The 26,364-nt window shown below is 42.4% G+C and overlaps 1 protein-coding gene across 1 annotated transcript in view; it reads left to right on the top strand.

Annotated features, from left to right (window-relative positions):
* PATJ (PATJ crumbs cell polarity complex component) overlaps window positions 1-26,364 on the top strand; it is a 367,443-nt gene that overhangs the window by 258,074 nt on the left and 83,005 nt on the right. The window contains exons 30-31 of the mRNA XM_049774382.1: window positions 3,755-3,827; window positions 18,153-18,245. Coding sequence (XP_049630339.1) covers window positions 3,755-3,827; window positions 18,153-18,245 — 166 coding nt within the window. The remainder of the gene's footprint in view (window positions 1-3,754; window positions 3,828-18,152; window positions 18,246-26,364) is intronic.

Here is a 26,364-nt window from a genome sequence, read left to right as displayed (position 1 = left end):
TCAACATAATAATTTTATGTATATCATGTCTAGGAAAATTTTATGACTTCATCTCTCCTGACAGCTGCATAATATTCCATTGTGTATATATACCATGGTTTCTTTAGCCATTCATCTGTTGAAGGGCATCTTGGTTGTTTCCAGATTCTGGCTATTGTAAATAGTGCTGCAATGAATATAGGTGTGAGGAAGGAATTTTTGTATTGTGTTTTTGTTTTCCTGGGGTATATCGCTAGGAATGGTATAGCTGGATCATATGGGAGCTCAATTTCCATAAAGGTTATATGAAATGCCATTCCCACCAGCAGTGAATAAGAGTTTCTTTCTCGGGGCCGGGTAGGTGGCGCTGGAGGTAAGGTGTCTGCCTTGCAAGCGCTAGCCAAGGAAGGACCGCGGTTCGATCCCCCGGCGTCCCATATGGTCCCCCCAAGCCAGGGGCGATTTCTGAGCACATAGCCAGGAGTAACCCCTGAGCGTCAAACGGGTGTGGCCCAAAAACCAAAAACCAAAAAAAAAAAAAAAAAAGAGTTTCTTTCTCCCCACATTGCCGCCAGCACTGATTGTCCTTGTTCTTTGTGATATGTGCCAGTCTCTGTGGCATGAGATGGTAACCAAAGTAGTTGATTTCTTCTATATATGAGCATACAGCTGGGTAATAGATTGTATTCCTGGGGAACTATGGCCATCTCACCTAATAATAAAGGCATGTGGCATCTGTCATGTTCTCTGGAAAAGTAGTTCGATTCTTCGTGCTCTGGGTCTTGATTTGACATTTTTGTTCCCTTTGGTTGTTGGGCTCATGTGATTGATAATGCAAGAATCTAAGAATATTAGATTCTTAGCACTGATACCTAGACAGTATCTATTTATACTCAGCCTCTTTCCACCAAGAATATATAATCAGCTAGGAATTAATTTAGCCGGGTTACTTAGCTCCAGAAACTAAGACTCTGAGAAGGTTTTTCCCTATCACAGCTAGTTAGTGGAAGTGTTTGAACAAGAATCCCCTCTATCTCCTAAGTGAGTCATCAGATTGTTTTTCAGTAGCAGCCTTCAGTACCAACTATCTTCCAGACATTGTGTTTGTCCTTGAAGATAGGAGAGTAGAAAGGACATGAGTCCTAGCCTTGGGAGCCCAGCTCTGGGTGGATGGAAGCTGTGCAATAAGTGTTTGTGCAGATTGGGTATAAAAGAAGCACATCTGTGATTTTTCTGTAGACTGCAAAAACGCATAAAGCAGAGATCCTGGAAGGCTTATTCCGGGAAGTGACATTCATACTGAGCTTGGTGAGGTATGAAGGAGTCCAAGGATTTTAGTAATAGACATGCAGGGTGGTAGAGAATAGGCACAGAAAAAAGGCCCTAAGGTCAGTGGACCTTGGCATGGCTTAAAAAAAAAAAAGTGAAAAGAGCCAAGTTAGCCAAGGGAAAGCATAGGCAGCACAAGTTGGCTATTGGAGCCAGACAATGCCAGGCCTTCGAGCCTACCCAACTTGTGCAATTTATGCAGTAGGGGATTTTAAGCAAGGGATAGAAATCTCGGGTTTTTGTACTTGAACCAGAATAATGAAGCTGTCTGAAGATAGATTGGGCAAAGGATGAAGATGTGAGCAGGAAAAAAAAAAAAACACACAACTAAATAGAATGATGTTCTGTTGATTTGGGTAAGAAATACACAGGATGGAAAGGCCTGGAAGAACTCCAGATACATTTCAAAGGTAAAATTAGCAAAGCAACTTGATGGATTGGACATACCAGAATGGATTAGTGGTTTCAAGAATGACTCTCTGGGGCAGGGAGAGGACCCTCAGGTTGGAGAACATGTGTGCTTTGTACAGACTCCAAGGCATTTCCCAGTACCGTGTAGTTTCCCTAAGCACCATTTAGTCTATCTTGGTGGCCCTCATTTTTACTAGGCACAAGTAGAACAATCCCATAGGTTCAAGCACTGAACCTGTCAGCCCACACAAACAGGCCAAGTATCACCAGGAGGATTGCAACGAGCTCTCTAAGCACCAATTGGGACCCCCATCCAAAAAAGAGGGAGGGTGGAACACAACAACCTAGATTCTTGATGAACAAGGCAAATGTTGTTGGCCTTGTAGGGAAGGGAAGAATTGGATATGGGATCACTAGGGACCAAGTGGAATGGGAATTTCTGTTGTTTCTGAGATACTTCTAAGACCCCTAGTGGAGATTAAGGGATAGGTAGCAGATACCAAGCATAGAAAATAACCCCAGTTAACTGTGAATAGACATGTCTAGTCTAACACCAATATACTGTCTTTGAACTTACAAGAATAATATACATGTGGAGGCTATTGGAACTAGGGTGGGATAGGATATAAATTTAATTAAGAAATTCATTTACAGAGCCAGAGCAATAATGTAGCAGAAAAGGTGCTTACCTCAGATGCAGTTGACCTAGGGTCCCTTCCTGACTTTCCATATGTCCCTCAAACACTGCCAGGAGTAATTTCTTAGTACTGAGTCAGGAGTTACCCACAGGGTTACCACCAGATATGATTTAAACCAATTTAAAATATAAAAAAAAAGTTATTTCCAGTAAAGTCAGTGATGAGATTCAAACACCAATGCACGAAGGACATGGACCTATAGTTCTCTTTCCAGTTGGTGAGAAGCAAAAGTAGGCCTTAGTTTTGAATGATTCAGGCTGTCCTATATTCAGCTGTCATACAAAGGGAAATCTGTGAATAGTCTTATATCTTTGTATGCATTAAATATATGTGTGACTATATTTGTGGTTTATAAACCCAGAACTTATAAACCCAGAAACCCAGAACTTCACATATGGGGCTGAAGCGATAGCACAGCTGTAGGGCATTTGCCTTGCACTCATCTGACCCAGGACGGATGGGGCATTCAATTTCCGGCATCCCATATGGTCCCCCACCTGCCAGGGGTGATTTCTGAGCACAGAGCCAGGAGTAAACTCTTAGTGCTGCTGCCAGGTGTGAAAAAATAAATAAATAAATAAATAATTTTACATAATTATGGCCATGCATCATTTGATGTATACAATATACTACATATGGATTTATTATATATAGGTCATATATCATGAATGAATGGTAAGGAATAGATCTCCTATTGCCAAACCCTAACTAGTCACACAGCTGAATAGTCAGAAATGGTTATCTAACACTCGCTCTATATCCCTCGCCCTGGTGGTAAAGCATCACCTCCTACTTTTTATGCTCCAATTCGAATGAGAAGCAAAAGAGTTGTCTCAATCTGTGTTCTCTCGCCACCCATCACTCCTCCTCACATCATTCACGCGTGCAGAGCTGGTCGAATACACCCCCATCCTCCTTTCTTTGGCCCAATGAAGCTAGAAGTCAATTGAGGAACTGAGAATTTTTCCAGTTCAAAGAGCCAAATGCTCCAGACATTCACAGACCCCAGAGACGACCAAAAAATATCTGAATAATATCTTCCATGCTAAGACAAAGAGTTTTTTAAGTTATCCTTGACAATTCCTCCCTTACTGAGAAGAATTCAACCATTTCTCGGCATCTCCATTTTTTGTCTGTAATAATTGTATCTGAGGGTCTCCCTGGTGATACCTTCTCTTGTGCCTAGCAGCTTTGCATTCTTACAATTTCATGTGATTATAGATGTTTATCCTGTGGTACTTGTGCCTGCATTTTTGACTAGGATTTGATTGTGATCACTTGAGCCGGGCACTTTGCACTGATTTTGTACTCATTCTGCCTGTTTTTCCCTTCCACAGAAATGAAGATGCAGTCAGCCAGATGGCTGTGACACCCTTTGCGTTGCCATCAAGTTCGCCATCGTCTCTAGAGGTAAGATGACTCCTGATTAGGCCTGATTTGAATGAAGTTGACAGCTCCATCATAATTTTTTTCCAAATCTAACATAATTTTATTTTTTATTTGGGTCTTTCAAACCTACAGAATTTTCCTCAAAACACCACAGATTTGAGGTATGGTTATAAAACAGTATAAAACAATGTTAAACACACATGTCAGAAAATAAATATCTCATCATTCTTTAAAGTTTCTTATAGATGTATAGTTTGTTATACTTAGGCTTTTAGAATTTAGTAGAAAGTTGTCTAGTGACTGGATTTTACTTCTTTATGCTTTTAAAGCACTAGTTTCTATGATGACAGGTGTTCAAATCATTGTTTTCATCTACTAATAGACACTTTTCAGTACAAAATTTTTATCATACAGCACTATGTTAAGGGAGACAGAGAGAGACAGAGAGGAAAATCAATGTCTTACTGAGACAATATTTATTGCCATAGGTGTCCTCATCAAATTTTCATCATGGAACTTAACTTTTAAATGGAAGATGTTCTTTTTATTTTATTGCCATAATGTTGGTTAACAACATGTATATGCTTTGGGGTTCTCTTCCGATTGCTGCACCAAGCACTAAAGTTCTAATACCTTCCACCTCACTTTACTGGACCCTCTCTATCCTTTGACATCACCCCCAATACCTTCATCTCTTATGGTAGCCTCAGTTCTTACTATCAGAATTCAAAGGTTTGTTTGGGTTTACTTTGGCCTGTTTCCATTGCTTTACTTCTTGCTTCCTAGTTCATATATTAGTGAAATCATCCAGGATTTGTCTTTCTCCTTCTAACACTTTATTCAGCATAACTTCCTCCAGTTCCAGGCATGTGGCTTCTATGGGCGAGATTTCATCTCTTCTTAGTGGCTGGTAGTCCTCCACTGAGCATGTGTTCCTCCACTTCTTCCAGCTCAGCCATCAGTAGCTGTTGGAGACTCAGGCACTGGGCACTGAATCCTGGGTACTGCAGTGACCTTCTTGCTTCCTGTTTATATCCCCAGACCCTTCAATTCTAACACAAGTGTACATCACAACTGGAAACTGTTAGCCTACCCCTAAGAATAAGCATAGGATACCTAACAAAAGGAGGTACAGAGATATCCCTTGAAACTGATTTTGTAGTTTTTGGGTCCTACCCAGTGGCACTTGGGGCTATACTAGGCTCTGTGCTCAAGGTCACTACCTGGTGGACCACTGGTAGTGGTCACTACCAGGGGACCGTGAAGTGTATGGCATTAACCCTAGGTCTTATATATGCAAAATGTAGATTTAACCCACTGAGCTGTGTCTCTAGTCTAGGAATTGTCTCTTTTTTTTTTTTTTTTGTAGTTTTTGGGTCACAACTGGCAGTGCTCAGGGGTTACTCCTGACTCCATGCTCAGAAATTGCTCCTGGCAGGCACAGGGGACCATATGGGATGCTGGGATTCGAACCAATGACCTCCTGCATGAAAGGCAAACACCTTACCTCCATGCTATCTCTCCAGCCCCATAGGAATTGTCTCTTAAATGAAAAATTGAATCTAATGTCAACTCTATCAAAACCCAGGATGCTCTCAGTAGCATCGCCTGCTTCCATCAAAGTTTCAAGAGACAATGAAGTTCTAATTTTCACCTTTGAGATGCAGAACCAGAGGTCTAGAAAGATTAAGCAGCCTCTGCCTCTCTATCCTTGCAGTGTGGGGGGGTTGGTGTGTGTGACCTTCAGCATCAGCTTTCTCTGGGGGTCTGAGGCTGAACCTGCATATGTGTGCACAGAATAAAGGGAACAGTGTATAAAGCAATTAGCATTGCTCCCAGTGCAAAAAAAAAAAAAGGACAATAAATATGAACTATCCAGTCTCTTTATCCAAATACTTAAGCATATTTAACCCTGTCATTATACCTATTAGCTACATTTTTCATTTTCACATTGTGCTAACCACAGAAATGCTTCTAATCATTTATTCACCTGTAAAAGACTTTTTATAGCATACAGCCATTGAATTACTATACAAAGAGGGTTTAGGCTTTCCTCTGGCCTGCTGGCTTCCAAAAATGGACCACCAAGTAGGAACCCTCCCAAGGGGTAGGATCATAGAGGGTTGGTTATTCAGGGTCCCTCTCACTGCACCTTTCTTACCCTCCACTGTTTTGGTTAAATACTTTGGCATAAGTCACACTGGATGTACTGCTAAGACCGGAGACCTATTCAGGTCACAGCCACAGGGAAGAATGGTAGCCACTCATTAAGTTAGACGTAATAATAATCATTGCACATAAGAGAATGGTCTAATCATAATACTAATAACTCACCTATTTCTTCATTGAGCAAATATTTATGGAGCTGACTCCCCTATGGCAGGCCCTGTACTACACACCAAGTGTTTAGCAGAGAACAATTACTTCCTACACTTGTGTGAAGTTGCCTGGAGGAACTTGCAAACAGCCCATGAATCAAGAATTCCAAAAGATTTGTGTGTTAGCTCTACCAGTTACTTGTAGGCCCTGGGATTCTGGAGAAAGGTCACCTGTCAAAGTCTGCCCTTTACTGTAAAGTTAAGCTAATAAATTGTCTCCCCTGTCTGTGTTCATGGGCAAGTTACAAGGGGCTCAACTTTTTTTGCCATGTGTGCAGCTCTGCCCATATATATATATTCAGGGTGGTGGGCATCTTCCTGATGATGAATGCAGCCCTGGGAGTCTGTTGGGGCAGCTATGGGGTACAGTGAGAATGTCAGATAGATCTGAGTCCTGCCCTTTTATCAATCACTGCCATGAACATGAGTGAGCCAGCATAGCTCTTTGAGCCTCCATTTTCTCACACTGAGGAGTTTGATAGTGATAAATAAGTCTATAAATTTGCTGGAAGGGTTGGACTATGTTTAGTCTTAGCACATACTAAGATCTCACTTTGACCTGCCACCAGTAAAAGCACCTGTACACTTTCCCCCAGAGACCATGTGCGACACTGTAGGCAGCAGCTTCCTTTGTGGGTCAGCAAACTTTTCTTGTTTGGGTGACCCTAAGGAAAATTGCACCTAGCCCATGTTGGCAGAAGAATTCTTATCTGCCTCCTATTTCTGGCTCCAGACTAGAAGTGGGAATCGGGATGGTTCTGAAAAGCCCCAGAGCACAGGGACTCAGTCCACAGCCCGTCTACATCAAGCTACAGAACAGCAAGTCTTCAGTGAACACCACACAGGCCAGTTCCAAGTTTTCTAGCCCCTGGAAGCTCCTCAGCTCTAGGAAATGGGGCTTCTGGATCAGAGAGTGGCACAGAGTTAGGTCACTGGCTTTCAACTCAGCTGGCCCCACTTCAATTTCGGACCACATACCCTTCCTGGAGTTCCACCTGGAAAGCACACTGAGCACAGAGTAGGAATTAGTCCTGAGCACTGTGTGGTGAACTCCAACCCTTCTCCCCCAAATAAGGATCTAAGAAATGGAGCTTTCCAGTTTAATGCAAGTGGCTGAAAAATGTTTCTTGACAGGAAGCCAAGAGCTCCAATGCATCCCTAATTGTGACCCACTGGACAAATGGGGGATCTGCACTCCTGAGTCCCACCCACCAACACATCCTGATTCCCATGAGGAGAAGAGAAGAACCTGTGTTGGTTGTGATTATACTCATAGAGGGAAAGTGTAATTTCCCTCTGGCAGAACTCAAGACTTTCACGTTTTCCATTTTTAGTAGTTACATACAAAAATGCAGAATATATATATGTATGTGTGTATATATATGTATATATATATATGTATGTATATTGGGTTTTGGGTCACACCCAGCGGCGCTCAGGGTTTACTCCTGGTTCTACGCTCAGAAGTCACTCCTGGCAGGCTCAGGAGACCATATAGGATGCCGGGATTCAAACCACTGTCCTTCTGCATGCAAGGCAAATGCCCTACCTCCATGCTATCTCTCTGGCCCCAGTGCAGGATATTTTTGTTTTGGTTTGGTTTGGTTTTGGCCACACCTGGAGGTGCTCGGGGATTACTCCTGGCTCTGCCCTCAGAAATTACTCCTGGCTCAAGAGACCATATGAGATGCTGGGGATCAAACCCAGGTCTGTCCTGGTTCAGCCATGTGCAAGGCAAGTGCTCTACACTATGCTACCCCTCTAGCCCCAGAAATGTAGGATTTATTTTCTTACCTTATATATTGTATTTATCCTCTTCCTCAAATAGAATTTTTCTCCTGTCAGGCCTTTAATGCACAATTAAGGTAAAAGCATTGAATTCATCTGTATAACTCCCACTAATTAGCTTTTCTTACTAATTAATGTCGCAAAAATGCATATACACTACATGTATACATTCTCATAATCTTTCCAAGCTAACTCTTACATCTCTGTTCCTACTATTTCTTCCACCTATTTTGCCTCCCACTTGCTTTTCACTCAGCCCTCACTATTTATTCCCTGAAGTATCACAGGATCACTTATTTTCTGAAGGCTCCTCCAAGTTTTGTTGTTGTTGTTGTTCAAAATAAATGGAATCATTTGCAGAGATGAATCCACCTGGAACAGAAAGGGGTCAGCCATGAAATATCATGACTGACTTCTTCCCACAATCTCCCCTGCAGGGATCTTTGCTTCCTTCATTGCTGGGAAGGATTTAAAGTGTCAAAATATGCCCTAACACACTCATCCTGAGAATAGAGAGGCCCCTTTCTGTGTTTCCCAATTTTTAAATAATTATACTCTTTAAGACTGGGTCGACTGCCTCCCCTTCTTGTCTCTATTATTGTGGGTATCAGTCTAGCTCCTGGGGCAAGGATGAGGTGGAGAGTCTGTGTTCAGGATACTAGTAAAAGCAGAGGCCATGTATTTTGAAACATTCAAGGCTAGGGGCTTGTCCATATAAAACATTTGACCTACCTGAGACATAAATCCCCTGTGTCTAACTCATGGGCTAAGGTCTTCTAGGCCATCAAGTCCCCAGTGCAAGAGCATAGCAATTGGTTAATAAAAATCAGTGCGTATCCAGGGACCACATTCTGGCTTTTCTGTTTTACCCTTTTCTATTTTACCATCTTCATTTCCAGGCCAAATACTTCTTATCCATACTATATATTCTACTACTATTTATCTAACACCTACTTTGGAGAATGTGAGTGTGTGTGTGTGCGTGTGTGTGTGTGTGTGTGTGTGTGTGTGTGTGTGTGTGTGTGTGTGTTGATTGATGGCACGTCATCCTCAATCTCACAGAACTCAAAATCTTAGGGAGAAAACAAGACTTGTAACCAATTAGAATAAGAAACCCTAACAGATATGACTTTAAAGGAAGTACAGAGAAGAAAAATAGCATTTTCTGCTAAGGGCACAGCCATTTCTTTGGAGAAACTGATTTTAAAATATGGGTCACAGGGCCAGAGAGAGCACAGAGGCACTTGCTTTGCCTATTTAATTCCAGTTTTATCCCCAGAACTTTATGTTCCCCTAAGTATCTCCAGGAGCAATGCCTTAGCATCATAAGTAGCCTCTAAGCACTGCCAGCATTATCTCCCAACCCCCAGAAAATAAATAATGATATGGACTATAGTTAAGTGAAAAGTAGGAGGAATGGTACAATAAAAGCACAAAAATAAGAAACATTGGGGCATGAAATGAGAAGTACTAGAGGAAAAGAGAATCATTATATGGAAGAAGGAATCTTTGGTGATAGGGTTGAAAAACAAGTTGAGGTCAAATGAGAGAGACTGGAATTTAAATCTCAGGTTTGAGTTTCATGCATTTGGCTCCTAGAGCTGTCTTTTACAGGGATGTGGAATGACAAAATGGTCTGGGCCGGAACTCCTACAGGTAGATGCAACCACCAGCCTTGTCAAAGCATCTTAAAGGGGGGAATCCACACAGGAAGCCACCACTGAGTCTAAAGGGCACTGTGAACTCAAGTGTACTTGGGCTATAGATACTGGTTCCATTCCTGCATACAACAGGCTGAGTCTTCGGGAAGCTGGAAGCAAGAGCCTACATTTTGCAATTTTCTCAGAAGCTTTGCTTTTTGAATACTAAGTGAGATAGATTGGGCCCCCTGAAGTATGGAGAGGTTGATTACCCACGGAGTCCCATTAGCATCATTTCCATTTTATCTTTAATTGTGTGCTCGGCTGCTGGAAATCTGTGCAGCCCAGAAAACTTACTGACAATTGGGAGTAAGAGAGAAATTCCACTTATCCCATATTGTCAACATGACTTTGCAGAAAGAAATATTAGTGAAATTAGTCTGGCAATGAGACTAATAAATCACTTCCCGATGTTTTGTTTGGTTTTGTTTTTCGACGATTGAATTTAGAAAACATGGAGATGATAAAATTTAAACCAACTTTTTTTTCTTCACTTGAAATTATTTCAGGGAGAATAGTTTTTTTTTTTACTTTATTTTGCTTAGTAAAAATATCAATTAAAGGGGCCGGGCGGTGGCGCTAAAGGTAAGGTGCCTGCCTTGCCTGCGCTAACCTTGGACGGACCGCGGTTCGATCCCCCGGTGTCCCATATGGCCCCCCAAGCCAGGAGCAACTTCTGAGCACATAGCCAGGAGTAACCCCTGAGCGTTACTGGGTGTGGCCCAAAAACCAAAAAAAAAAAAATCAATTAAAAGGGAAATAGTTACATATACTAATAAACTCTAATGTCACATTAATAAAGAGTAGGAAGCAATATATAGGCATTTATCTCATCAGAAGATGTGATTTTGCTGATTCATCCTATTCTTGACTAATTTAACTTTTACTGGCAGCCTGTTCCCAAGGAAAACATAAATGTGTACTTTCAAGATTCTCATAATCTGGGAAAATTACAAACAAATTGTGGAGATAAAAAGAAAACAAAGGGGCCCGGAGAGATAGCACAGCGGTGTTTGCCTTGCAAGCAGCCGATCCAGGACCAAAGGTGGTTGGTTCGAATCCCGGTGTCCCATATGGTCCCCCGTGCCGGCCAGGAGCTATTTCTGAGCAGACAGCCAGGAGTAACCCCTGAGCACCGCTGGGTGTGGCCCAAAAACCAAAAAAAAAAAAAAAGAAAGAAAAAAAAAAAAAAAAGAAAACAAAGGCTGTGGATAAATTAGAATCTATCTGTGCTGTATCTAAAAGATTGTGGAACTCACTGCAGGCTTGGAAGAAACTTGGGGATTAAACAGTATATCCTAGAAGATTTTTTAGAGGGTCAAGGTCAAGCTTGTATTAAGATACAGAAATGAGCATTACCTTTTCATTCTTCTCCTGTAAAACATATTTCCTAAAATTAAAAAAAAAAAAACATATTTTCTTGTGGAATCTTCTACTAGACCTCCCTGAGGAAAGTCTATTCTCCTTAAACCCACCAGGGTGGAGCTGATAGTTTGGAATGGTTGGCTTGAAGATTTGTGGGAGAGGCTGGGAACTTCCAGTCATCAGGTTAGCTGAGTTATCTTGTGTATCAGCAAGCCTCCCTACAACCCCTCAAACCACTGTGCTTCCTGGTGCTACAGAAGTGAGTCTTGCTAGCCCCAATTCTGACTCTAACTTACTCTCCCAGCTCCAGCAGATCCCTGTTTTCTAAACCCCTTGTCATTATGGTCCATGGAAGTCCTTAGACACATCTGAGCTATTCTGTGCTCAAAAAGGAACCCCATTATTTTGTTCTTTTAGATTTCTGCGGAATGTTTCTGTTTCTTCAATGTCCTGAATAGGATAGGTTGTAGGTTCTCTTTGAAGGTGTGAATGAATTCACTGGTGAATCCATCCATACCTGGGCTTTTATTTTGGGGAAGACTTTGATTACCATTTCAGTTTCCTCAATAAATATGGATCTGGTCAGGTATTCCAAATCATCTTTGTTTAGCTTTGGAAGGTTATAGGAATCTGAGTTTTTATCTATTTCTTCTAATTTCTCTTGTTTCATGGCATAAAGATTATCAAAATAATTGCTCATGATTCTTTGAATTTCTGTGCTGTCTGTTGTGATGTTCCCCATTTCATTTCTCATTAATTAGAATTTATTTTCTGTGTATTTCTGAGTCTTGCTAGTAGTTTATTGATCTTATTTTTTTTTTAATAAACCAGCTTTTTCTTTTTCTATTTTTTCCCTTTTTCCCCACCCCTCCTTTTTTTTCTTAGCTTTTAATGTTTCAGTCAAACCAGGTTCATTGACCTTTTGGATTTATTATTTTGGATTACAATTCTTTTTTTTTTTTTTTTTGTTTTTGGGCCACACCCGGCAGTGCTCAGGGGTGACTCCTGGCTGTCTGCTCAGAAATAGCACCTGGCAGGCACGGGGGACCATATGGGACATCGGGATTCGAACCAGCCACCTCTGGTCCTGGATCGGCTACTTGCGAGGCAAACGCCACTGTGCTATCTCTCCGGGCCCAAGATTACAATTCTTTAATGTTTGCTCTGAGTTTTATTAATTCCTTCCTCCTGCCTGCTTTGGCTTTTTTTTTTTTTTTTGGTCATTTTTAAGTTTCTAGGGTTGTGCAGCCAGATTATTTATGTACACCCTTTTCTTCCTTCCTGAAAAATACTTGCATAGCTATGAACCTTCCTCATCATGCCACTTTTCTGTATTTCACAGTTCTTGTTTGATTGGTTGGTTTGTGGTCATACCCGGCAGTGTGCAGGGTTTACTCCTGGCACTGAACTCAGAAATTACCCCTGTCAGGCATGGGGGACTACATGGAATGCTGGGATTTTTTTTTTTTTTTTTTTTTTTTTTTGGTTTTTGGGCCACACCCAGCGGTGCTCAGGGGTTACTCCTGGCTGTCTGCTCAGAAATAGCTCCTGGCAGGCACGGGGGACCATATGGGACACCGGGATTCGAACCAACCACCTTTGGTCCTGGATCGGCTGCTTGCAAGGCAAATGCCGCTGTGCTATCTCTCCGGGCCCGGAATGCTGGGATTTGAACCACCGTCCTTCTGCATTGAAGGCAAACAGCCTACCTCCATGCTATCTCTCTGGCTTCTATCCCACAGTTCTTGTGGGTCATGTCCTCATTCTTTCCTGTTTCCAGAACTCTTTTGATTTCCTCTCTGACCTACTAGTTGTTTGATAATAGAAATTTAATTTCTAGGAGTTTGATTTATTTCTTTGTTTCTGTTTATAATTAGTTTCTATTTTCAGTACATTGTGGTCTGTAAATACCATGGTGAATCCATCCATTTTAACCTCTTGACTGTTTAGTGTCTAGGCATGTGGTCTTCCTTTTCCATGTGCATTGGAGAAGAATATGTATTTGACTTTTTTTTTAGCTTTTTAAGGGACCACATCTGGTAGTGCTCAGGAGTTACTTCTTGTTCTGTGCTCAGAAACCACTCCTGGCAGGCTCTGGGGACCATGTGGGATTCCGGAGATTGAACCTGGGTCTGTCCTGGGTCAGCAGCATGCAAAGCAAACACCCTACCACTATGCTATCACTCCAGCCCATTTTTGACTTTTTGAGGATAAATTTGAGGGTTGAAGCACTAGCACAGCAGGTAGGGCATTTGCCTTGCACATGACAACCTAGGTTCAGTCCCTGGCATCTTATATGGTTCCCTGAGCCTGCAATGAGTAATTTATGAGCACAGAATCAGAAATAACCTCTGAGCACTAAGTTCCATACTAGGTTTTAAGTATAGTTGATTGTTCAAAAGGTAACAGAGCAATGGTGAGGTCTCCGACTACTACTTTGTTGCTATCAATGTCTTTCTTCAAGTCTGTTAGGATTTGTTGTAAGTATTTTGCTGGACCTCATTAGGTGTATATATGTCTAGGAGTCTGAGTTCTTTCTTTTGTACATATACATTACATGACCTTTTCTGTTTCTTATTACCTTTTCAACCTGAAGTTTATGTTGTCTGTTATTTGTATGGCCACCCCAGGCCTTTTTGAGGGAGAGGTTTGCTTGAAGAATTGTCTTTCAACCTTTGGCTTTCAGTTTGTGTTTCAGCAGAATGTTGCATTCAGTTTTCTTTTTTGTGGGGGGACACACCCAGTGACACTCAAGGGTTACTCCTGGATATGCACTCAGAAATCACTCCTGGGGAGGGGAACTATATGGGATGACCAATATCAAACCAGGACTGTCCTGGATCTACTGCGTGCAAGGCAAACACCCTACGGCTGCGCTATAGCTCCAGCCCCTGCATTCAGTTTTCTTTTTTTGTTGTTGTTGTTGCTGTTGTTTTGTTTTTTTGGGTCACACCCAGCAGCACTCAGGGGTTACTCCTAGCTCTATGCAAGAAATCGTTCCTGGCAGGCTTGGGGGACCATATGGGATGCCGGGATTTGAACCACTGTTCTTCTGCATGCAAGGCAAACACCTACCTCCATGCTATCTTTCTGGCCCTTAAATTCAGTTTTCTAATTCATGCTGCCACTCTGTCTTAATTGGTGCATTTAGCCTATTGACACTGGGAAAGATTATAAAATGAAGTTTTATGTCATCTTTCTATAAGAGTTTGGGAGTTTGGTGTGTTTGTGGGATTCGTCTTGTCTTAAAATAGCCCTTTTAGTTTTGAGATGGTTTTGAGTCTTTGACATTCCTGAGTAGTTTATCTGTGAAGTTGTGTATCCTTCCTTCAAATATAAATGATAGTCTAGCTGGGTAAAGTATTTTGGTGTGGTTTTAATTTTATTGAGTTTTGTTTGTTTGTTTGTTTCACTATATTCCACCATTGTCTTCAAGTCTGAAGGGTTTCAATTAGTAAATATTCTTTAAATGTTAAGCATGCTTCTTTGTATATAATTTTCTTCTTTAATCTTTGATGCTCTCAGTACTCTCTATATCTGGTTTATATCATTCTAATTTGGAAGTGTCTTGGAATATTATTATTTCGATCTCGTAGCTGGTTCCATTCAGGTTTGCAGGTTATGGGTGCATGTACTCTTCAGCTCTGGGAGCTTGTCAACAGTGATGTCTTTGATTGTTGCTTCTTCAGGCAGGCTGCCATCCTGAACCTTTGGTACCCCAATGATCTTTTTTTTTTTTTTGGTTTTTGGGCCACACCTGGTGACGCTCGGGGGTTACTCCTGGCTATGAGCTCAGAAGTCACTCCTGGCTTGGGGGACCATATGGGACGCCGGGGGATCGAACCGCGGTTTGTCCAAGGCTAGTGCAGGCAAGGCAGGCACCTTACCTCTAGCGCCACCGCCCGGCCCCCCCAATAATCTTTTTGTTGTTCCTCTTTAATTCATTCCAAAGTTCTCCTGCCAGGTATTTGTTGGGGGAGAGGGGATTTTGTCACTCTTAGCTGTTGTCTAGAGATTTTCTGTACTTCGTCTTAGAGCTCCCTGATTCTGTCTTCATCATCTATTCCTTACTGGTGAAGTCATCCAGTGAGTTTTTCATTTCACTTACCAGGTTTTTCAGTTCTGTCATTTTTTGGTCATTTTCTCATTTTGCTTTCATATCCTCTTTTGTTTTATTAGCTATCTTCCATTATTTCTTCAGGCTTGTTAAAAACCCTAAGCATTTCCATGCTAAGTTTTCCAGAAAGATTAGATTGATGGTTGTTACTGATTGAGTCCTCAAGGTTATTGTCTTTAGCCACTACTCATGGTGTAGTATTTGTTCTTCTTTATCATGGTTCATTCTGTAGTCTGAGGATGCATGTTTTATATTTTACTATCAGCATCACACACACACACACACACACACACACACACACACACACTGCCAGGGAGATCTCTGGGGGAGCTCTTTTGAGAAAGAGAGATTATCTTGCAGTAGCATTAGCAATGCAGCTTAGGGAAAAGACACTGATTCCTGACTTTCAGGTGGAGCCAGGTTCCAGGCTTGTTCCATGTGTTAGGGAGGGGGGAAAGAGTGAGGCCTCAGGGTGTGCTTGAGGACTGGTTTCTGGCTCCTGCATCTTTTTTTCAGTAATTCTGCTCACTGTTATTCACACACACCTGACTGCTTGGCAAGAGTTCATCTGTGACACTGAACATACCAGGCTGGAAAGCTACCAGATCACTCTTGGTTTACATGGCAGCACAGGGGTTATGCCTTGGAAGCCACTGGAGTGATGAGGCCACTCACACTCCCTGCTCTCCTTTTTAAACATGTAATAGGACATGCTAATTCTTCTGTAGCCAAGCAGCACAGAAAAGTATTAAAGCAGAAATTCCATAAATCTATTCCCCAGAAGTAATAAATTTACATTTTCTGTTCTATATGCTTAAATTTTTTAACCTAATATAATCTTTGTTTTTGGGGTTTTGGGGGGGGGGGTTGGGGGGGTCACACCCAGCAGCACTCAGGAGTTACTCCTACTTCTATGCTCAGAAATTGCCCCTGGCAGGCACAGGGGACCATATGGGATGCCGGGATTTGAACTACCATCCTTCTGCATGAAAGGCAAATGCCTTACCTCCATGCTATCTCTTCGGCCCACCTATTTGTTTTGACCTTTTATTATAACACTGTGATTTACCAAATTGTTCATAATACACTCTCAGACATTAGACGTTCAAACACCAACCCCATCTCCAGTATTACTTTCCCTTCACCGGTATCCCCAATTTCTCACCCACTACCCTAGACTGCCCCCTTACAGACACAAACAAATTGACTTCAGATTGTTTGTTGCAACACAAAGAAAAATGGCATTATTGAAAATTGGATAACAAGAGGAAAGTTCAAATAATTGTTATGTCTCTCCATGGTGTTACTAAAGTCAGTGTCTAAGGGTTTACTGGCCTGTGGTTGATGCTAGTTGAGCCTTCGTATTACTGTTTAGGTTCATGAGCTTGGTAGATTTCTATGTAACTTTCTCATTAGATTCTCATGATAATACTAGACTAACATGACTATGAAAGTTTGAACTATTCAGCCATGCAGCCCAGGATCTATCGATCTGAAACAAATTTGATGTTTTGCAGTTTTATTATGTTAAACTATGGAACTGGGCCATTATTGTTGGAGAGTAGAGGGTGTGACTCTGGGCTGCTGTAGTTTATGAAAAGGGAATCTGCCCCACCCATTCTCAGTCTGCCACAGTGGGAAGAGCCTGAACCAGAGAACCTGGCAAAAGTTGGCAGCCATTATTTTATTTTGGAGTTTGGTAGAGCTGGGCCATTATTCTGTGGGAAGACCACAGATCTCTATTTTCATCTTGAAAAAAATTTACTAATTTATATCTTTTTGATTGGTTTATAAAAAAATGTATGTCTGGGGCTTGGGAGGGTGCGAGGAAACTAAGGGGCACTGATGGAGGAAAGTTGGCACTGGCAGACACTTGACACCGGTGGTAGGACTGGTGCTGGAACATAGAATGCCTAAGACTCACTATGAAAAACTTTGTAAATTCATAGTATCTTAATAAAAATTCTTTTCTTTTCTTCATTTCTGTTTCCAGACCAGAGAGATGACTCAAAGATATGGGTGCATGCTTTGCATGTGGGAGACCCATTTGAAACCCCAGTCACCATTGGTCCCCCAAATTCCACCGACAAGCTATCTATCCCCAAACACCCCCCAAGTGTGGCCCAGAAAAAAATAAAGGATTGCTATTTCTTTAAAACAACAATATCAATACTAAATTTGCTTTTCTAGTTTTGTCGCTCATTTGTTAAATATAAGATTTCTGTGGGGCTAGAGAGATAGTACCGTGGGTAGGGTGTATGCCATGCTTGCAGAAGACCCAGATTTAATTCCCAGCATCCCACATGGTCCCCTGAGCACCGCCAGGAGTGATTCCTGAACCAGGAGTAACTTCTGAACACTGCATGTTTTGGCCCCCAAAAAAGATTTCTGTATTTTTGCTTTAATTTGCATGTTGAAGTTACAAGCAAGGGTGAATATTTACAAATTATTTTCCCTGAAAACTATTTTACCTAAATTTGTAGTAATCCCCAGATGATGGTGCTTTATGGAAAATAAAAACCCAGATAAATACTTGTAGATATTCTAATTGCAGTCCTTATTCTCCCCTAGATACCCTCACAAAGTAAAGAAACTAATGCTTAATTAACTCTAACATTTAATATGTTATCATTCAATTGAGCTGCCTGATATGTTTTGGAATTTTAATAGGGTTTATTATTGCCAGATGTCTCGTTTACATTAACTAAACTTTTTTAGACTTCTGTAGAAAAGAATCATTAAGAAAATCAAAGAATTCAAGTCTACCTGGCAGTAGAGAACAGAAATCAACACTCTCTAATGGAGTGTCATTGGCCAACAGAGAAGGCTGGTGGTAGGAAATGGCCTTAGCCTGGGAAAGGCAGAAAGCAGTAATAACTTCAGGCAAAAAGACATCTTCCCAGGCACAATGGAACAAACGTTAGGTTAGGCCTAGAATCTGTTTCAGGGTCCAGCAAGTGAAGACTGACATATTGACCTCCTTGTTAATGTCCCCTAGAATCAGAGCAGCCCTGAGCCCCCCAGTTGTGAGGAAGATGGCAGCCTTGATGTGGGCATCAAACCGTTATCTGAAAGTGAAAGCTCCAGACAGGTGAGAATCTTGGTGTTTTATATCCACTTTGTTTTTAATCTATCCTCAGGGTCATGACGCCAGCAGGGTGGAGGGTCAGAGTCTCACACAGGCTCAGTATGTGCTCTGTTTCCTCCACTCTCCTATGTTTTTTTTTTTTGGGGGGGGGGGTTGCATTATGTATGTATATCTTGTACCACTGTGGGAAGGATCAGTGTTGTGTTTGCTATTTCAGGAACCTTGAACTTAAAGCATGGAAAAAGATACCGCCAAAGAGAAACGACCCTTTCACTCCAGAAGACATGCACTGCTTCATAAATGAATTGGGCTCTCTTTGCGGTGGGGGGAAAGGAGGATGCACACCCAACAGTGCTCAGGGGTTAGGGCATGAATAGAGGGTGCCAGGGATGGAACCATATATGACCGTTTGCAAGACAAGCACCCTACCTGCTGAACTATGCCTCCAGTCTTGAATTGTGCATTCTTGGAATATTGAAATCATCTCTCATATCTGTTTGGGTTTTGTTTATTTTTTAATCTTGTTAAATATTGAAAACTGTCAAGCCAGGGTTGTGCTGAATTGATCCTGGAAGCAGGGACAGATGTTAAATCGATTTCATTGATTTATGGTAAAAAAAAGAAAATGCTGAAACTCACCCAGGAGCAAAAGCATGGGAGAAGCATATGTTAGAATCTCTGAAACTCCCAGTGGGTGATACCTTGTTATCTTGTTATTTCATACTTTATTCATAATTCTGGGGGGGGGCGGGGATTTTGACCACAGCTGATGGTGCTCAGGGGTTATTCCTGACTCTTTTTCCTAGAAATCGCTCCTGGCAGGTTTAGGGGACCATATGGGATGCCGGGATTCAAACCATTGTCCATCCTAGCTTGGCTTGCATACAAGGCAAATGCCCTATGAGTGTGCTATCTCTCTGGCCCCAAAATTTCCAGTTATGTTTTTGTATGTTTGGTTGGCTGGGTTTTTTTTGTTTGTTTGTTTGATTGTTTGTTTTATTTGAGGGGGCCACACCCAGCTGTGCTCAGGGGTTACTCCTGGCTCTGTACTCAGAATTTGCTCCTGGCAGGCACGGGGGCCCAGAGGTATGCCAGATATTCTCAACAGGATAACAACAAAGAGTAAAAGTAGTATTTTAGGGAGTCACTAAGTGATCCTTGATCGATTGAGTTTCCAATAATTCCTGCCTTACTTTCCCTTCATAAGGTTATTTTGGGGATAAAATAAAATTAGGATACAAATAAATTCAGCATCATTTTAGAAAGAATTTACATATTAAAATACTAAACTAGTGGGATCATAGATGAGTTTTGGTTTTGCAGAGTTGCAAAGCAGTTTGCAAATAGCTGTTGTGATGTTCCTTTCTAAAGGTTTAAAAAAAAATAAAAAGCTTTCACAGGCTCTCACCTAAAGTTCTGAAATAGATTCTAGACACTTCTCTGCCTCCAGTCTCTCACCACTGGAATCTACGCTTCACAAACCATCATCTTATCAGTTGTCTAAAAATAAGATTTGTCCCTTCAAAAACATTTGAGAGAGATCTATGACCCTTGAAGTCCTGACACGCTTCTTGGCTGTGTGATGAAGGCAACCAAGAAAGGAAATCAGCCAACCACAGCAGAGTAATGGCAAGAGCACTGGAGCATGTGTACTCCCAGGCTTCCTCCTAGCTCTGGAAACAGGTCACTGGAGATGTCATTAATAGCTCTTCAGGGGAGGTCCACATTTCTGCTGTTTCCATCTAGTTATGGGATGTGTATTTTGAACACAGCATAAAAGGTAGCATAACAATCTGTGATTCATTGCCTATCGCGTCAGTCCTCAATCCTAGGAATCCATGATTCCTACCGTTCAAATTCCACTCTTGGCCACCATTGCCCTACAAGAAACAAACACCTCTTTTTACCTACGCACACCTATCCACCCCATCCATACCTAATCACATCTATCCATACCTCTCCACAAATGGTAAATCGTTTCTTTTTATTTTATTTTTTTTTTTTGTCAAGCTCAGAAGTCACTTTTCTTCACTTTTCCTAAAAGATGTGCTATGAAGACCATCAGTCTAGGAAAGCTTCCCTAAGTCCAGAATATTAGTATCATGGTACCTATTATTATTATATACCTACACACGTACAGAAGAATAAAGCTACAATTATATCATTCATTTCTTAAGATTAAAAAGACTGGGGACCTGAGTGAAAGCACAGTGGGGAGGGCATTTGCCTTTCATGCAGCCGGCCCAGGTTCACTCCCCAGCATCCCATAAGGTATGCTCTCCTGAGCACTGTCACGAATGACCCCAGAGCGCAGAGCTAGGAGTAAGTCCTGAGCACCACCGGGTATGGCCCCCTAAAAAAAAGTACTTACATTGGAGCCAGATTAATTGAATGCAATCCCAGGTTCTACCATTGACTAGCAATATTACTTGACTAGCAATAATAACATTAACTTTGTGGCCTCCTTTTCTCCATCTGTAAAATGGGAGGAAGGATCAAAGGGCCCTGTAACAAAGGAGCTAGTGACTCTGAAGAGCCATGTGGAGCCATACCTGCATCCAGGCCAGTGTCTGGGTAAGGGAAGGTTTCTGTGGTGCTGGCTACTAATGGCGATGTTATTCTGAGGAAAGCATTAACAATTATCCTGATGCCAATGATCTGTTCCGAGTGAAGCATTCAACTCCGAAAAGAAATACAAAGGTCCCAGAGAGATAGCACAGCGGCGTTTGCCTTGCAAGCAGCCGATCCAGGACCAAAGGTGGTTGGTTTGAATCCCGGTGTCCCATATGGTCCCCCGTGCCTGCCAGGAGCTATTTCTGAGCAGACAGCCAGGAGTAACCCCTGAGCAACGCCAGGTGTGGCCCAAAAAACAAAAAAAAAAAAAAAAAAAAAAACAAAAAAAAAGAAAGAAAGAAAAGAAAAGAAACACAAAGTCGGGGCCGGCGAGGTGGCGCTAGAGGTAAGGTGTCTGCCTTGCAAGCGCTAGCCAAGGAAGGACCGCGGTTCAATCCCCCAGCGTCCCATATGGTCCCCCCAAGCCAGGGGCAATTTCTGAGGGCTTTAGCCAGGAGTAATCCCTGAGCATCAAACGGGTGTGGCCCAAAAAAAGGAAAAAAAAAAAAAGAAACACAAAGTCTGGGACCAATTGCTCTGAGATAAAAGCTTCGTGATTTTCCTTTCCTATTGTCCAACAACTTAAACTTAAAATTAGAAAATTGGCATGTACACAGAGAGATGGTGAAGTTCATCCGTAACTAAAGTCCTCAGACCAAACAAATGTTTCATAAAATGAAAGAAACTTGAAGTTTTCCAAGAAGCTAACCTTTGTCAACAGTTTACACATGTTCTCAGGGATGCACTTTTGTACATTCTGTTTTCTCTAAGGTGATTTCTCAGGGTCCCCGAAGGTAGTTGCATGTGACTGATACTTGGACCTAATTCTCATTGCCACTAAAGCCTTTTTCCTCTCAATTAATGGTTTCCATAGATAGTCCTCCCTGGAATGTCAGAATTACACCGTATAGTCTTTTTGTTAAAACAACAAACATTAGTTGAATTTCTCTTGCATGTCAGGCAATGATCTGTGCATTTAATGATGGGAAAAACTGTTTGTGCCTCTAGCCAAGATAGTTCAACAGGCTGAGTGCATGCTTTGCAGACAAGAGACTCAGGTTTGATCCCTAGCATTGCATGGTTCCCAAGTACTACCAGGAGTTACCTCTGAGTACTGATCAGAGAGCAGCCTCTGAGTACTAACTACTGAGGGGCATTGAGTATGGTTCCAAAACAAAGCTACGTTTCAGTCAGCATATGAAAGATATGCTACTTCTTTCACCATCAGATAAATACAGATGAAAATCACTGTGATGTCCCACACCACACCTACCAGATGACTTTAATAATAAAGATATAAATGGGGACCAGAGTGGTAGCACATGGCTGACCCAGGATGGACACAGGTTCAATTTCCGGCATCCCATATGGTCCCCCAAGCCAGGAGTGATCTCTAAGTGCAGAGCCAGGAGTAACTCCTGAGCATCTCTGGGTGTGACCCTAAAAAAACAAAACAAACAAGCAAACAAAAAACAACAGGACATAAAGGGCCAGAGAGAGAGCCCAGGAGTTAGAGGTGCAGGCCACATAGCCTCATGGCCTTGAGTTTGATCCTGTTAGGTATAGTCTTGGAGAGTCTCAACACCACTGTATCCAAGCAGCCCCTCCTTGCTGGGCTAGATTGGCAAGCTGTCCAACCCATTGAGCAGAAGAGATCCCATGCCCTAAATTAGACAGAATTACAATTCTGGTAATGAGGTGGAGAAAATGGAGCTTGAGCTCTCACACAGTGCTCGTGAGAAAGTAGATGCTGTAGCCACTCTTTAGAAAGTAGTTTTCAGGGGCCGGGCGGTGGCGCTGGAGGTAAGGTGCCTGCCTTACCTGCGCTAGCCTAGGAGACGGACCGCGGTTCGATCCCCCGGCGTCCCATATGGTCCCCCAAGCCAGGAGCGACTTCTGAGCGCATAGCCAGGAGTAACCCCTGAGCGTTACCGGGTGTGGCCCAAAAAACCAAAAAAAAAAAAAAGAAAGTAGTTTTCAGTCTCTCAAAATATTAGTATAATTGCCTAATGGCCCAGCCATTCCTCTCCTGAGAGAAATGCGAACATGTATGATGCACAAAACAGTTGTATGTCAATGTTCAGCTATTCATAATTGGCTCAAGAAATTGAAGCAGGAGCCGGGCGGTGGCGCTGAAGGTAAGGTGCCTGCCTTGCCTGCGCTAGCCTTGGACGGACCGCAGTTCGATCCCCCGGTGTCCCATATGGTCCCCCAAGCCAGGAGCAACTTCTGAGCACATAGCCAGGAGTAACCCCTGAGCGTTACCGGGTGTGGCCCAAAAACCCAAAAAAAAAAAAAAAAAAAAAAGAAATTGAAGCAGCCAAAGCATCCTCCAACTGATGAATGAATAAGTTGTGTGGAAGATTATTAGCAGCTAATGAGAATGAAACAGATACACAAGCTGTGACTTCATAGTGCTGGCTTCTATGGTAGAAAATTTGCAGAAAGGCAGATTCACAGAGCCAGAGAGCCATTGAGTGTTTCTTCCTGGTGTTGCTGCTCCAAATTTTGACTAGAAGGACACTTGGACAGCTCTGGATGGTTATGCCAATCTATCATTCCTTGTTGGTGGACAGATTTTACAGGTGTTGATTTTATATTCTTAAGAACAGTAGGAAGTGGCCGGAGATATAGCAGAGAGGTAAGGCATTTGCCTTTCATGCAGAAGGACAGTGGTTCGAATCCCAGCATCCCATATGGTCCCCCGAGTCTACCAGGAGCAATTTCTGTAGAGCCAAGAGTAATCCCTGAGTGCTGCTGGGTGTGACCCAAACCCCCCCCAAAAAAACCCAAAACAGCAACAACAACAACAAAAACAGTAGGAAGAGGAAAGAAACTGATGATTTCACTAGCTGAAATCAAAGAAATGCAGAACTAAAATCTAGATGAGAAATTCTATAATTCTGTCCAACAGCTTTTATCGGATCCTGTTCAGAAGTTTCTGAGCAGACCAGTGGGCTTTGGGTATCTTTAAGTGTTAGGTAACCTGAACATGAGTAGAAGGGACACGTTAACTTCGCCCATCAAAGTGAGAGTTAGAGGCTGGAGAGATAAGTCAAGGGTAAGGCACTTGCCTTGCATGTAGCAGACCTTTGTTCGATCCCCGGCACTACATATGGTCCACATCCTGAGCATTGCCAGGAGTAATCCCTGAGCAAAGAGCCAGGAATATGCCCTCAGCTCCACAATGAGGGACATGGTTCTTGTTGGGCTTCTCAAGTATGAACATGCTGCTCATTTTTTAAACAAGGTCCCTAGCATCAAACCTTGGTCTCCCTAAAAACTATAGTGTTTCTGACTTGGCTGTGAATGCAGATGTCACCAGGTGTGACTTATTTCTGCCTGAGGTCCATAGGGAAGTTGCAGGGACCTCAAGAGGCTCAGGGTTCCCTGGAGGGCTCCAGAGCCTTCATGCTTTCTACAGTGGCTGAATTCAAATAATGGTGGCAGAGTTCAAGTGCAGTCACATAACAGCTCATTGTGCTTTATGGCTTGTGCTCCTGAAAAGTCACTTGAGATTGCCCTGCATGATAAATTTTACTTTCTTGATCACAAAGAAAAGAATGGTGGATTTACAGTCAAGTCTACTTTCTTCGCTGAAATTTTCCTTTTGGCTTTGTCTTTTGTTCTCCTCTCTCCTGCCTTGTAAATACTACCAAGGCAACAAGTGAAGTGGCCTCCTGAACACTAAAGCAGCAGAAACATAGGCCACATTCTTCACACTGATTCACTTCTGTCATATGCACTCACTTGCTTTTTGTCCTGATATGGCTGTGCTCAGGGGCTACTCCTAGTCCTGGTACTGTCAGTGTTCAGGGACCAAACCCAGGCCTCCAGCAGGCCAAATACACATTCCAGACAAACATATTGTGTTCGTCTCCTAGTCTCTGCTGTGGGGACTTGTTATTCCACTTGAAGTTCAAGTTCAAGTTGAAGTGGCCCAAAAAGACCCAGCAAAGCTCTTTCTCCAGATCAGAGTGATGTGCTTATCCCAGGAGGCATTTTCTTTCAGAAGTACACACCAGGCTGAGGGTGGTCACCTACCTGACCTAGCACCTGTCAGATTCCTCTGTTTCATGGTATGAGTTGATCTTTCCACACTGTTTTTTCAGCCTTTATATTCAGGACTCCTCTATACAAGGGTCCTGAGTTTTAACCCCAGAATTAATAATAAATAAAATAAGTCTAAATGAAGAGAAATTATGGCCCTAAATACATAAGAATGGATTGGAGTGATAGCACAGCAGCATGGCATTTACCTTGCACACTTCCAATGCAGGACCAACCTGGGTTCAATCCCCAGAATCCCATATGGTTCTTCAAGCCTGCCAGGAATGATTTCTGAGCACAGAGCTAGGAATAACCCCTGAGTACTGCCAGATGTGGCCCAAAAATAAATAAATAAATAAAATACATAAGAAGCAGCTAAATCATTGTCCTCTAGCTGGGCATGTAGATTGCAGCCTTGGGACCTGGAAGTGGTGAGTTTCCTTCTCTGGGGTTATCAACCTATAGGGAACTAATAAGACCGGAGATTTTGGCCTGATCTAGTGGTAAGTGGCTGCACCTAACCTGGACATAGTCTGTTCTATTATTATAGATGGAGTGTATCTGTGTACTCAGAAAAGATAGCAGGTGGAGCTTCAGCAAAGAGACTTTTTGGTCCCTACTAGCATGTCTTAGAAGAAATAAAATTCTTATATTAGAAATTGAAGCCTGAGAGGCTCTAATATTTGATCTAAATATAGATGTCAGGATTACTGGTATAAGAGAAGGAAAAACATTTAGCCAAAATAGACATCAAAGACCTGGAAGATGATGAGATACCCAAGGGCTGGAGCACAGTTTTGCTGGAGTTCTCCCAGGGTCCCAACCCCAGCACCATGCCCCCAGACATGGTCAAATGTGCTTCCTGTACACGAAAATGTATATCTGATGATTGGCCTAAGACTGCCAAATTGAGGGGGGGAAGCAATAATATAATGGGTAGGGCAACTTGCCTTGCAGGCAATCAACTTGAGTTCAATCCTCAGCACTACATATAATCATGAGCCCTTCTAGGAGTAAGTTTTGAGCACGGCCAGGTGTGGCCCCAAGACAACTATAACAAACAAACAAATAATATCAACAAGTCATAGAACGGTCAAAAGAATTAGCTAGAGGGGCCGGGCGGTGGCGCTGGAGGTAAGGTGCCTGCCTTGCCTGCGCTAGCCTAGGACGGACCGCGGTTCGATCCCCCGGCGTCCCATATGGTCCCCCAAGAAGCCAGGAGCAACTTCTGAGTGCATAGCCAGGAGTAACCCCTGAGCGTCACAGGGTGTGGCCCAAAAACCAAAAAAAAAAACAAACAAACAAACAAACAAAAGAATTAGCTAGAGACTAGAGAAACAAGAACTGGCTCTGAAAGATCTGCCCCTGATTTGATCTCTGCTGGGGATATTTGGGCTTTTGCCTTTTGAGGGTTTGCTATTTGTTGTCTTGGGTATCAGAGATGTAGATCAGCAGTCCT

This window comes from Suncus etruscus, chromosome 6, assembly GCF_024139225.1.
Source record: "Suncus etruscus isolate mSunEtr1 chromosome 6, mSunEtr1.pri.cur, whole genome shotgun sequence".
NCBI lineage: Eukaryota > Metazoa > Chordata > Mammalia > Eulipotyphla > Soricidae > Suncus > Suncus etruscus.
The sequence above is the reverse complement of the archived record's forward strand: the minus strand, read 5'-3'. Positions and strand labels throughout refer to the sequence as shown.